Source organism: Mastigoproctus giganteus, chromosome 10 (assembly GCF_048544385.1).
Source record: "Mastigoproctus giganteus isolate SK-2022 chromosome 10, ASM4854438v1, whole genome shotgun sequence".
NCBI classification, from domain to species: domain Eukaryota; kingdom Metazoa; phylum Arthropoda; class Arachnida; order Uropygi; family Thelyphonidae; genus Mastigoproctus; species Mastigoproctus giganteus.
Genome location: NC_143584.1, coordinates 180,920,244 through 180,935,259, shown reverse-complemented (window position 1 = coordinate 180,935,259; position 15,016 = coordinate 180,920,244). Strand labels below are relative to the sequence as shown.

The 15,016-nt window shown below is 36.0% G+C and overlaps 1 protein-coding gene across 1 annotated transcript in view; it reads right to left on the bottom strand.

Moving 5' to 3' along the window:
• Dpck (Dephospho-CoA kinase) overlaps positions 1–15,016 on the bottom strand; it is a 99,816-nt gene that overhangs the window by 62,587 nt on the left and 22,213 nt on the right. Inside the window, exon 2 of the mRNA XM_090383130.1 lies at positions 14,539–14,742. Within this exon, the coding sequence (XP_090239256.1) occupies positions 14,539–14,742 (204 nt within the window). The remainder of the gene's footprint in view (positions 1–14,538; positions 14,743–15,016) is intronic.

The window sequence follows — 15,016 nt, the reverse complement described above, 5'->3', positions numbered from 1 at the left end:
AGCAGCAATTTGCCTCCAATGCCACACTGCTCCAATTTGTTCAGCAGTGTTCCATGTGCAACAGTATCAAAAGCCTTTCTAAGATCCAAATATATAATATCAAAATTATTCTTTGCGTCCAGTTTCTTTGGGACCACATCATTTTATTCAATCAAATTGGTCAGACAAGACTTCCCCTTAACAAACCCATGCTTTGTCTGAACTATAACTGAAGTCTTGTCTAGATGATCCTGCAATGCTTCTTTAAGCAGTGCCTCCATTAATTTCCCTGGAACAGAAGTTAAACTAACAGGTCTGTAATTACTTGTGTTGCCCTTTGATCCTCCTTTGTGGATTGGGGTCACATTTGCACATCTCCAGTCCATGGGTAGCTCCCCTGAGTCCAAGGAAGCTCTCATAATTATGGCTAAGGGTTTGCTTACTTCCTTTGCTGCCTCCTTTAATATAACTAGATAGATTCCATCCACCCCAGATGCCTTTCTTATGTTTATGTTCAACAATTTCTCCTCCACTTTACTCTCAGTTATTAAAAGGTCATCTAGCTTACTGCCAGTGTTTAATACACATCTGGCATTCCCCTCCCTGAATAACTCCTCAGGTGTGAATGTAGATGCAAAATATTGATTTAGTTTTTTAGCTACCTCAGCAGGATCATCAACAATTGAACCATCGATATCATGGGAACAAATCTGATTCATCCCCTTCTTTCTAGAGTAAACTCTTTGCTGTTTTTCTTTGCATTCTTTGCCAAAGATTTCTCTCGTAATCTGCCTTTGCCTGCCTAAACACCTTTGTGACTCCATTACAGACCAGCTTATATCTATCATAGGCTTTGGTGTCACCTGTTAATTAATATGTATCCCATCCATTTTTCTTCTCTGCCACCTGTCTAATTAGTTCATCTGACATTCATTTAGGCCTAAACCTTGAACAAAAATTTCTTAATTGGTGTGAAAAGCCTAGTAGTTTCCAAGATTAATTCTTTGAATGCTTCCCATTTTGAATTTGCTGTTGGTAACATCATCAGTTGGTCCCAGTGTATTGAATTTAAATACTATATGGACCTCCACAGTCACCTTTACTAAAGCAAAAACCCTTCCATTTACCCCAATGGTTACCTCTTGGAGTAATTCCAGTGGGTAGTTGGTTGGTGGAACAGACTTCCATCCCTTGTGGTGGAGGTTGATAGCCTAAATAAGTTTAAGGCTCAGCTGGACAGGTATTTTGAACGAACAGAGGGGTGAAGTGGAAGTGGGTTTTTTTTTTTTTTTTTTTTTTGGCTGATGCTGCATAAGCTTGCTTTCTTGCATCAAATGCCTCTGCTAATGCTAATGCTAAATCCCACTTCAGCACACTGTGGTCACTGTCACCTAGTGGTTCCTTTATCTGCAGATTCTTAATACATGAAGAATCGCTACTGATAATCAGATCAAGAGTATTACTCCCTCTAATCACCTCCAGAACATGCTGCTGTAGAAAACAATCTTCCAATAAATTCACAAAAGCCTTACTAGTGTGTGAATGACCAACCCACAAATTCTAGCAAAATATCTGGGAAATTAAAATCTCCCATTATAAGGCTCTCTGATTTACTGGAACACTCTATTTCTCTGACAGTTGTTTATTATATTCATCAGAGTCATGAGGCCCCGGCGGCTCACATCTGATCAATATGGGCTTGGCACACCCAGGGTCCTGAGCTGAATATCATCATTCTTCCCTCTCTTGGTGATTCCTTTGTTTTTTGCTGACTCTTGTTCTCTCTCTCTCTCTCTCTCTCTCTCTCTCTCTCTCTCTCTCTCTCTCTCTCTCTCTCACAGGGTAAGTCAGAAATTTTTTTTTTTGGCTGGTGCAGCATAAGCCTCAGGCTTCCTTGCACCATATGGCTAGTAATAATAATAATAATAATAATAACACACTCCTACTCTCAGCGCTTATGTCACACCAAACTGACTCGACACTGCACTGTCCGCACTGTCCAACCGTGTCGACTGGCTGTACTTCCTTGTATTTTATGTTTCTTAATCAATAGCATAACCTGCCCTCCTTTCCTATCCTGTCTATAATTCCTGTACACATTATACTCCCCAAAGTCCATTTCTGCATTCCTTATATCTGTGTGACACCACATCTCTGATATCCCAACAATATCTGCCTTTGAGGTCTTGACTAGCACTTCAAGCTCATCAAATTTATTAACTATACTCCTAGCATTGGTACACATGCAAGTATACATGCACCTGTTCCTATTCTTAGCTACCCTAACACAGCCCATGTATTTTCTTGTTCCACAATGAATCTCAGCAGTCTCTGGAATCCCCTACACCTTGTTTTCCAGGCTGCTGCTGATCATTCCAATAGAAGCAATGCAAGAATCACTTTCACCTCTACCAGCGGCTACTATTAATCCAGTTTCCCTGACAATAGAGTCACCAACAATAACTAGTTCCTTTTGAACCAGTGCATTCTGCTTTGGGGGATGTCGTTGTGTTGCATGATGTTCAAGTGTAAGCTCTGGCATTGATGTGGGCAGCTGAGAGCTTGATGGTCCCCTCAATTTAAATCCTTCGAGGGCATACACTCTGCCTTTCAAGCTCTCATATAGGCCCATAACAACGCTGAGTTGGCACCTGATTTCCTCACACTTCTTACATCGCACACACACAGACATTCCCCTTGGCAATATCATGTCCCGTTCCTGATTACTCCACAAACATCAAACAAGTGGTGCATTTCAAAAAGCTGTGATTCAGAGGATAACCCCCCTCAGTTCTCCCCCGAGCCACAGCACTCCCATTAGTTTGAGCCTTTTGCTTTGCTGCCCATCTGAGTAATGATTTCGATTCAATTTCAAATAAAACCTTAAACTTATATCCCAACGCAGTTATAACATTATATATATATATATTTCAGTAACGAGTATTATCTCTGAGTTAGGTTATATGACTTTCTTATCTCCTGTCAAGTTATATGTATTAATTTATAATGTTACATTTGTAAAATCTAGGTTATATGTATTTAATTAAAAAATTACAATTTAATTGACAATGAAATTTAATAAGATTAATAAATTTTACTGATTAATTGATACTACTATACTATACTAAGCTAACAGATTTCTAATACAGTGCTACGTGTTTCGCTATCTAGTTTTACGTTAAACCTTACACTATCTAGTTCGGGATATGTGTTGTATCATATAACAATGGCGGCATGTTATGAATGGTAAATCTAATGACACTAAGTATTAATTACTTTCAAAATTGTGCTATCTAAATTCAAAATAAATCACAGCGCTTGACTAGATATATAAGCTACTTATAGAAAATTTAATATAACAATTAAGTCAATAAAATGCTAAATATAATTAAAAACTTAGTGTTTGCGGGAGCTGCAAAAACTTGTCCATCACGGATTAGATACCCTTACCGATACTAAATAATAACCTACAAAATCTCTATCTCAGTTCAAATTAAACTAAGTATCATTACTAGGAATATAAAGCTACTTCTAGAAAATAAATTAATATGCCAATTTAAGTCAATTAAAAAGCAAAAATTTAAGAAAAACTTTTCTATTAGCTGGAGCCGTAAAAACTTTGCCTGTTCAAGTTTAAGTTCATGTTCACGATTTTAAGTAGGTTAATGCTCTAACATCCTCCTCCTTAATATCTAAAGCAGTGTTATTCAGTGTGCCAATAGTGCAGTATCATCTAAATTTTTGAACTATAACTAGTTTAAATTCTTAATTTAAACTAGTTATAATAAGAGTTATAATAATAAAGTGAATATAAATTACTATCTGTCATTTATTTTGTTAAATTAATTGACATGTTCACTGTGTCATGATGCAAATGTGCATCACTTTTTAATCCACTTGGAGGAAAACCACCTGACTTAGAATGAATTTCTTCTGATTTGACTGAAGGAAAACCATATATTTTTGTCAAGAAACCTTTGCCAGCAGCTGACTAAATCAGTAATAGTGAAAAGAAAACTAAAAAATGCCTCTGCCCTCCCCAATCCATATTGATTCAATCCCAGATCAAAAAGGTTAGAAAAGCACACAGTGAGTGTCAAAGAGTATTAGAATATAAATTTTTCTAAACTTAGAGCACAGTTCTTTTTTTGCAAAAAAAAAAAGTATAAATAAACCAAATCAATACTGTCAAATAAAGACATCAATGTGCCATTGGTAATATTTGTTTTAGTTATAGTCATCATAGTAAGTAGTGTGTTTAGAAAACATTGTAAGAGTGAAAAAAAAAAAACTTCTAAATAATGAAATAGCTATGGAAGTGCTATTTCACATTCATCATTGTAAATGATGAACTTGAGAAAAAACAGTGATCAAATGTCAGTACTGTACTTTTTAGACCAACTGTTTTGAACTTAGGAGATTTGTCAGACATTAGAAAAAATGCAATATCCTGAAATCCTACCATCTTTTCATATGTCACAAGTGTGGACAAAAAATTTTGAGCTTGTGGAGAAAGGATAAGTTTTTTGGAATTTTTTACTGTCTTTTTGATTAATTAACATATTAAATTGTGTTTGACAAATAGTTTAATAATCTTAGTCACGTTCATTAGCGTAATTTTAAATTCAGCTAGTAATGTCGCGTGTTAAGACTTATTATTTGTACTGCTATTGTATCAGTGTTTTGGCACAAATATTGCAGCATGTAACTAGTTAGTGCAGTGGAATAGTAGAGTTTAACTATAAAGTATTTAAGGGCAATGGCCTCATGCTATGAGGTAGAATGACTAATATGTAGGTTAGTGCAAATACATCATTTTAACATAGCTATCTACAAAAGTAGTTAAATTAATTAATTAAATTGGCATCGTTTTGGTTATATCTCATATTTTGACTGCCTTCACAACGAGTTGCCATGATATTGTACTACCTCAAATAAATAACACTTCACCAGCGGAGAAAACTACTGTTATTTATAGAGAACAAATAACAATAGTCTTCTCCACTGGTGAAGTGTTATTTATTCGAAGTAGTACAATACCATGGCAACTCGTTGTGAAGGCAGTCAAAATATGAGATATAACCAAAATTATGCCAATTTAATTAATTAATTTAACTACTTTAGTAGATAGCTTTGTTAAAATGATGAATTTGCACCAACCTACATATTAGAGTTTTACTTGTGATAAATAAGTAGCTCGAAAGTTCTAATCACTTGTTAGGCATATTTTTTTTTTTTTTTAGCTAAGAAATTTTACTTTTAGTAAGGATATAACTAATTTAAAACTCTGCAATCATAACAATATAACATAACATATATCTTGAACTTGACAGTGTAATATAAAACATAAAACTTGATAGCACAATACATATTACTGCATTTAGGAATCTATTAACTTAAGGCCTCCATAGCCGAGTGGGCAGGAGCGGGAGTGCAGTAGCACATGCTCTGAGTAGACCAGGATTCAAGCCCCTAACTGCTAAATGTGGTCAATCTGCCAACCCGCACTGGATCAGCAGGGCACATTATGGTCCATTTCCCTCAACATGAATCACTGAGGAGGCTTCCATCCTGCAGTGGATTGATAATAGCTGCAGTTTACCATTTTTAGTGTAGTGTAGTAATGTCAGTTAATCAAATGAATTGATTAATTTTATTAATTTTCATTGTTAATCAATTAAATTGTATTGAAACGGAAATCATGTCCCAGACTATGGCAGCAAAGCAAGAGACACAAAGTAGCGGGAGTGCTGTGGCTCAGGGGAGAATTGAAGGGGGTGATTCTCCTACAAATCACAGCCTTACAAGTTGTGCACCTTGTGGACGTTTCAGGAAAAGAACATGATACAGCCAAGAGGGAGATTTCTTTGTATGTGTTCGGTGCAGAGAGTGTGAAGAAATTGGGCACAAACTCAACGTTCTGATGGACCGTTATGAGAACTTGAAGAATTAGGGTTATGGATGTCCTCAAAGGATTTAAATTAGGGTAGGAGTATCAAGCTCTGAACTACTCACATCAATGCCAGAGCTTGCACCTGATCATTGGGCAACACAGTGGCAATCCCCAAGGCAGAATGCAATGGTTCCACAGGAGCTAGTAGTTTTTGATATCTCTATTGTCACCAACTACTACTTGACTTTATTGGGGAATCTTTAACTTTCCAGATGTTGACTGGAATTTGTGCATTGGTCACTCACACACTAGCAAAACTTATAGATTTCTTGGATGACCGTTTTCTAAAGCAGCATGTTAGAGAGGCAACATAAGGAAGCAATACTCTTCATCTGGTTATGATCAGTAATTCTGAATGTATTAAGAATCTGCAGATAAAAGACTCACTGAGCAGCAGCGATCACAGTGTACTAATGTGAAATTATTAAAGACAATTATTGTGAAGGGTAAAAGGAGGGGCTTTTGCTTTCTTAAGAGTGACTGCAGTGATCTCAGACAGTTTTTAAATTCTATGCAGCAGGACCAACTGATATGTTACGAACAGCAAAATCTCTAAATGGGAAGTAACCATAGAAGCTACTAGGCTTTTCATACAAATAAAGAATGCTGTTCAAGGCTTAGACCTAAATGGATGTCAGATGAACTATTGAGATATGTGGCGGAGAAGAAAAGTGCATGGGATGCATATAAATTATCAGGCGATACAGAACCCTATGGTATATACAAATTAGTCTGTAATCAAGTCACAAAGGAGGTTAGGCAAGTTAAGGCAGATTATGAGAAGTCTCTGGGAAAAAATGCAAAGAAAAGAAACCTTTTGTGCTCCTAATTAATCCTGTTGCATTTCTCTGCACTCATTCCAACAGATCCACATCCTTCCTGAAATAGCCTTTCATATCGCTATGGAGTACTCAAAGTGTGGCCTATCCATTGCCTTGAAAAACGAGAGAATCGTTTACTTGTCCCTGCTGGCAAAATTCCTAGTTATCATTAGCAAAACCTCATGAGCTATCCTAACAGCCTTTTCTGCACTGCTCAGAGAGCTGCAATTATTTCTAGGTCTTTTTTGTTCTCTGCTACCTTGAGTGTGGTACCACCTAATCAGTATGTTATTCTGGGATTAGTGCTGCCTATATGCAGTATTTTGCAGTTAGCATTAGTAGAGGCATATGATGCAAGAAAGCAAGCTTATGCAGCATCAGCCAAAAAAAAAAAAAAAAAAAACCACTCCCATTTCACCCCTCCATTCGTTCAAAATACCTGTCCAGCTGAGCCTTAAATTTATTTAGACTATCAACTTCCACAACAAGGGATGCCAGTCTGTTCCACCAACCAACTACCCACTGGCTAAAGGCAAATTTCTGCACATCTATCCTACATCTGTCTTTCCTCATTTTAATTTATGCCCTCTCAGGTGATTATTCTGAGCAAGAGGAAGAATCCCATCGGCATTGGGCATGCTCCAAACCATTCAAGGTTTTATACACCTCTATCAGATCAACATGCCGGTGCCCAGTCTCCAGACACTGTAATTTGAAAAATTACAGTCTTTCTTCGTAAGAGCAACCCTTTGTTCCATTCACTAATCTTGTTGCCCTTCTCTGTACTCGTTCCAGAACTCTACATCCTTCTTGAAATGAAGCCTCCAGACCTGTATACAGTACTCAAGGTGTGGCCTGACCATTGCCTTATACAAGGGAATAATCACCTCCTTATCCCTGCTAGAAAAATTCCTGTATATCATTGAAAAGACACCATGACCTACTCTTGCAGCCTGTCTGCATTGCTCAGAGAACTTCATATCTGCCTGCACAATTACCTCCAGGTCCTTTTCATTCTCTAAAACATAATCATCAGTTGGTCCCACTGTATAGAATTTAAATACTATCTCAAACCATCGTAGTCGCCTTTACGAAAGCAATAACCCTTCCCTTTACCCCTGATGGTAGTTACCTCTTTGAGTAAATCCCACTTCAGCACACTGTGATCACTGCCACCTAGTGGTTCATTTATCTGCAGATTCTTAATGCATGAAGAATCACTACTGATAATCAAATCAAGATTATTTCTCCCTCTAGTTGCCTCCCGAACATGCTGATATAGAAAATAATCATCCAATAAATCCACAAAAGCCTTGCTAGTGTGTGAGTGACCAACCCACAAATTCCAGTCAATATCTGGGAAATTAAAATCCCCCATTATAAGACTCTCTGATTTACTGGCCCACTATTTTCCTGTACAGTTTCTTATTATACTCATCAGAGTCATTAGGCCTATAGCACACTCCTACTCTCAATTTTGATCTCCCAATTCTTATGTCACACCAAACTGACTCGACACTGCACTGTCCAGCGATGTCGACTGGCTTCACTTCCTTGGGTTTTATGTGTTTCTTAACTAATAGCATAACCTCTCCTCCCTTCCTATCCTGTCTATCCTTTCTGTAGACATTGTACTCCCCAAATTCCAGTTCTGCATTCCTTATATCTGTGTGACACCACGTCTCTGATATCCCAACAATATCCACCTTTGATGCTTTGAGCAATACCTCAAATTCATCAAATTTATTTACCAAACTCCTAGCATTGGTGTACACGCAAGTATACATGCACCTGTTCTTTTTCTTAGCTACCCTAACACAACCCATGTATTTTCTTGTACCGCAATGACTCCCAGCAGTCTCTGAAATATCCTGCATCTTGTTTCCCAGGCTTCTGCTTATTCCAATAGAAGCAGTGCAAGAATCACTTTCACCTCTGCCAGTGGCTACTGTTAATCTATTAGTCCTTGCATCCCCCAAGCTAGCAGTTTTCCAACCCACCTAACGCTGCCTCGATAGCATCAGCAAATATTCTTGCACCCTTTCTATTTAAGTGTATCCCCTCCCTGTAGAAGCAGTCTCTTCTGTTAACAAGTGCAGACCAGGCTGAAAAAAATTCTATCCCTTGAGCCTTGCACAATCTTTCCAGGGCCGAATTCATCGACAAGGCTCTCATCATATACTCTCTCCTATCGTGTCTGGGCAGAATTGCAGACAATTTCAAATTCAACCCTAATTCACGGCTTTTTTTCAACAGTGACCTGTACTTGTTGTTGTTGTTTATTTGGTTTTTAGGGGCATTAGCAACTAAGGCCATATTGCTCCGGGATATGCGGTGGTCATACCCTGACCTTTCCGCATCCTCCGTATTTGGTGGTAACAGGCTCGAACCCTGGTCTAATCAAGAAGTGTGTGCTACGCACTGCTGCTCCTTCCCACCTGGCTACGGAGGCGCCGGACCTGTACTTGTTAAGTAATATCATTAGTGCCAACGTGTACAACTATATCACCTTTTGTGCCCTTAAAAGATGATATACGCTCTACATCAGCAACCTTTGCCCCTGGCAGACATACCCTAGTCCTGTTCCACCTATTCCTTTTACAAAGCATGTTCCCTGTGACAAAATTAGCAGACAAAAATTGCAAAATCTAAAACTGTATGCATAAATCACTAAATAATTATATATAAAATAATTCCTACATAGCATTATACAAAATATGTTCTTTTTTAGCATCACCTGAAAGTCACAAGCTCATGCCAGATTTGATTATGATTGCATCGTCCAATTTTTAAAATTTTGTTAAGATCAACAAATTTAGTTGTTTCCTTCTAGTAATCGATAAAAACCTTGATTAATAACACATGAAGGAGTGCAGTGATTTATAAATTACAAATTATGATTAGTTTATGATCTTAAGTGCCAATTTACAATGCTATCATGCAACAGTATCCTAACATATCTGTTTAATAACAAAACTTAAAGAAATGAATGTATCTTACTTGGGTGTGGCAGATACCTGGGCATTCACAACACCCAGGCATGACAGTTAGAGCAGAAACACACTATTATCACGTCATGTGAATTTTGTCATGTTCCTGTCACAGAGTAGTACTCTGTGGTTCCTGTTTAGTGTAAACTGTGAAGTCAGTCGGAGAAGAAACTGTAACGTAGGGTGGCCAAATTAAAAATTTGATCTCGAGGTACTCATGCTTATGTTTGGGGTATTCATTCCTCGGTTAGGGGTACTCGCATTATATCTTAAGAAAACCGAACACTTTTAATAGCAACTATTTTATTTCTATATTTTGTTGATTTTTACAAGTTCGTGGAATTCAAAATTAGTCAAATTTTAATAAAATTAACCGAATTATAGCCTGTGCTTTAAATCGTTTAATTCATAAAATTTTATTGCAAAAGTTAATAAACACTAAAGGAAACGTTTATAAATATTAACATCAAATGTTTTACATAATTGTTTACAATATATATTCAATAAACCTGATTTATTTTATCAAAAAGAAAATATTTACCTAGCAATACTTTTCATTTGAGCGAATTTTCTTTAACAGTTTTTCATTTTTTAGTGCACATGCATAAAATTCTTTGCATGACATTTTGGGATTGGTTTTCTGCAACAGTTCTCCTTCAACATTCTTATTTCTATCCTCTTTCCATGCATTAGACATTGAGCTAAATACTTGCTCATGCATTGCATTTGAGTGAGGAAAAGCAAACACAAAATTAATATTTTTTTCTGTATTACGTACTTCGTACGCATTTAAAATTTTTATCCAAACATCTGTGGTATTTTTGAGGTCTTTTGTCTCAATATTTCTACGGAATGATTTCAATAGAATATATTCTTCATACAGCAAATTGATATTGAGATAGGGAATTTTAAATAAAAAAAGTTTGTTGCCTGAGCCTTAAATCATTACAACGAAATAAAAAAGAAGTCAAGTAGAATGTAAAAGGTTACAAAGTAAGCATAATATAAATATTCTACAACCCTCTTTGTAAATAGGATAGAATGTCGTATTTGAGTCTTTAATTAAGGGTGCATTTCAACAACATCTCAACAGGTTGTTTTGTGATTTCTGCTTTTTTCAAAATTCCCCATTTCAAATGTTAAAAAAGGAATATCTTGGAAATTTTATTATACTTCCAAAAGGGATATGTCTGACAACTTGTAACGTTGTATACGTGTCATTCTCTTTGAGGAAAGCTGAAGCAAAATGAATTGCCACAGTTCATCCTCCTCTTCAGATTTTGAAGAAGATTTAGAACAGGCATGGGCAACCTTTCCTAGTTCAGAGGCCAAATTATCATTCTGTCTCCAAGTCAAGGGCCGAACCAAATTATTAAATAAAATAAATTAATATTAAATGAATTAAAACAAGTTGCTACTTCATATTTCATTTATTTATAATATAATTCTTTGGTATAAAGCTCTACATAAATTTTATAATATAATGAATGACATAACAATTTAATGTGAAGATTGGCCTTGTACTTGAACTACGAGACTATCAATATTGACGTTAATATTACTTAAGGATAATCACATAGAATTTGAGGTTTTCGTCCGTTATTCTTGTCCAAATTTTTGATTTATTGTATTTCATCCTCGAAAAAAACTGTTCACACATATGTGTTGCCGAAAAGACAAATGATTTTTTTTGAAAAGGCACGTAAATTTGTATATTTTTCTTCCACCAAATAAAATTTATAAAAATCCATCAAAGCAATTGTTAAATTGTGATTTTAGCACTAAATCTGCCTGAAGCTCAATAAGTTCCATCTGTAAGTTTTCTGGCACATTATTTACATTGGCATCCATCGGACAAGCAAATATAGCGAATGTGGAGTCTTTGTTTTGGAAGTTGGCAAACCTTGTATCAAATTGCTCTATTAGTGCCTTCAGTTCTTCTCCATAACAATTATAAGGCTAAAAATGATAACAATTTTTAGCTCTTATCTGACTTTCCAACAATCTTAGTTTATTACAAAGAGCTTTGACATGTCCATGCAGTTCATGAACCTATTGTCCTTGTTTTTGCAATTTGAGATTCAGTTCATTTAGGTATCTGGTGACATCTACAAGAAATGCTAAATCACACACCCACTCATCATCTTTTACTTGGTTAATCGTGTTTCCTTTTATGTCCATAAAATCTGCAATGTCTTGTCTCAGATCATAAAATCGTTTTAACATTTTACCTTTACTCAACCACCTCACTTCACAATAATAAAACACATCTTCATAATCCGAAAATAGGTCTGCCGAATACTCCTTAAATTGGCGGTGATTAAGTGCACATGACTTAATAAAGTTAATACTGGCTATTATAACTTCCATAACATTTGTGAATTTAATCGATTTTGCACATAGATTTTGTTGGTGCATAATGTAGTGAAAATTTGTTAAATTTTCCTGATGGATCTGTAGTTCTATTGCTCTTTCATGAACTATTCCAATAAATTCCTTCCGTGCACCAACCATTGCAGGGGCTCCATCAGTGCATATGCCAGATAGTGAACTCCATTTAAGCCCAAACCTCTCGAAGACTGTGTTGACTGTTTCAAAAATATCTTCACCGATAGTTGTTCCTTTTAACGGCCGAAGCGCCAATAATTCTTCTGTGATGTTGAAATCTGCATCAACTCCTCAAAGAAATATTGCTAGTTGTGCTGTATCGGAGGCATCGGTGCTGTCATCCAAAGCACTTGAAAATGCTTTCAATCTAGCAATCTTCTCTTTTAAACTTTTTTTGATATCATCAGCATAATTTCTATCCGTCGGACAACAGTACATCTCGGCAAACAAATATTCTCAAAGTCTTTTTTCTTTTCGGGACATATTATACTTGCAACATCCAGCAGACATTCTTTGATAAATTCTCCTTCACCAAATGACAGAATGCTTAGCGATTTTTTCACTTACCACAAAGCTGGCTTTGACAATGTTGTGGTGCTGCATTCTTTGCTTGTTGAACATTTGCTGCTGGGTATCCAAGTTCTTCTTCAACTTCTGTATTTCATCTTTTCGTAGTTGTCCATCAATTTTTTGGTGATCCGCATGTCTCGAAGTAAAGTGTCTTTTCAAGTTGTATTCTTTGTTGACAGATATGGATTCCTTGCACAGCAAATTTATTCAGAATAAAATAATAATCCTCCGTCCAGTTGTCCTGAAATTGACGATTCTCTGCATCTACTTTTCTTTTTTTGACATAACCCCTGACATTGTCCCAAATTTATAAGTGATATTCAGAACTGTCAAACAAACTGTCTTCTACACCGCAGGCACTGAACAGAACACAACATCAACACAGGCACCGAACAGAACACAACATCAACACAGGCACCGAACAGAACACAACATGAATGCAGGCACCGAACTGATACGTTGTAACATATTCACACACACTGCTAGTCAAAGTGAGAAAGAGATCTTGGTGGGAGAAAACATGGTGTGTTTTGTGCAAGTCATATGATGTCAGCTTAATGTGAGTTAGTAGAACACACCATGTTTTCTCCCACCATGAATCAGACACACTTTGCTGAAATAGATTAGGGCTGGATCAAAAGAAGTAGAGGGCGGGGGTTGCCCACATGTGATTTAGAAAATGCATGCGCTTCTCTTATAGCCGAGAAAACAAAAGAGTACGCAATGTATACACGACGTCAACTGGAAGAGAACAGAAAAAGGCGAATTCCATCATTTACTGCAGGACTTGAAGAAGATGAAAATCGTTTTAGGATGTACTTACAGATGAATAAAGAAGAATTTAATTTCCTGTACTGTTTATTCTAATTAAGGATGACATTCAAGGACAACATACGCAATTTCGAAATGCAATCAGCGCTAAAGAAAAATTAGTTATATGTTAAAGGAAAGTTGAAATACTGCAAGTTTAATTTTGAATAAGGACTTATTCTGTAAAAATATGAAACAAAAATTTTTAATGAAATTTAATAACAACAAAACACTACTTCTCAACCCTAAAAAATTGAACTTGTAAGAAATTGTTATGAGTTGTGCAAATTGAAATGATCGACATGTTCGTCCCCTGAATTTGTAATTCTGTTGGTCTATTTTCCTCCTTTGGCCATTTTTGAGGGTCCCTGACTGGACCTTTGCGGTGAGTATACCAAGCAGCTGGTCGAAGTGGAGGGTGCTTCGGAATAGGCACAGGAGCAATATCCTTGATGTTTCTGTTATTTGTTTTCGGATATTCTTACTTGTGCGCTGAAAACAGATTATTTACTTCTAATTTAATTTTCTATTAGCATTTCCTCCATTTTACTCTTGTCATGTGGTCACGCCTAACAAAATTTCTGTTCGAACAAAAAAAATCTGACTTCCTGGACAATGTCATTCAACCTTGAAGCCCGACGTGTTATAGAGCCAATTAGAACACTGCGTCTCTGAGCAATAAACTATTGGTAAATATAGCTCCCCCACATTTTATGTTAGATATGTATACAAGTGAAGTCTCGTAAAGTGATAATAGTGTGTTTCCGCCCTTAGCAGCATTAAGAATAAGGCTTTCATCCAAAATTGAAATTATTTTAATAGACTTTCTGTTAAAAAACTTAAGGTGACTTCAACTCAATTCAAAAAAAAGGAGGAGGAAAATGCTGGGTTCTTTTGACTTTTTTGCTGATGACTATAAAGGTGGGACTGAAAGCCTATTGTTTTCAGAAAAAAGTTTCTTCCAATAAAAAAAAAAAATTTTTTTTGACAACATAGATACAATTAAAGAAACAGTGTTATTACATACCTTTAATAAACGCAAGCAGAATTTGAATGCATATTGATTTTAATATCTCAGGATGTGTGATGACATTCAATTGCTTTCTTTTTTCAGGATCAGAAAATATTATTTCTCCTAAAAGTGATCTGTTGATAGCAGAATCTGGAAGTAAGATGGAAGCACCAAAATTTTGCTTTATTTTTTTCCAAGCTCTTTTTCCAGGCATGCAAACTGAAATAATAATAAAACAATTACTAAATAGAATAAATATTTAAATAGAGTATGGGCAAAATAAGTAATTTTCAGTAATGCAATTGCCAGTGGAAAGTGTGATTTGCAGAACAGCAATCTGAAAATATTTCAAGTTTTGTACTATTATAAATCAGAAATTATTTAATGGTAATGAATTATGAATTAATTTATGATCTGAAGTGCCAAATTTAGTGGTTTTTTTTTTTTTTTTTTTGGTAGTTGTTGGCACATAAGCTTCTGTGGCCATAATGCA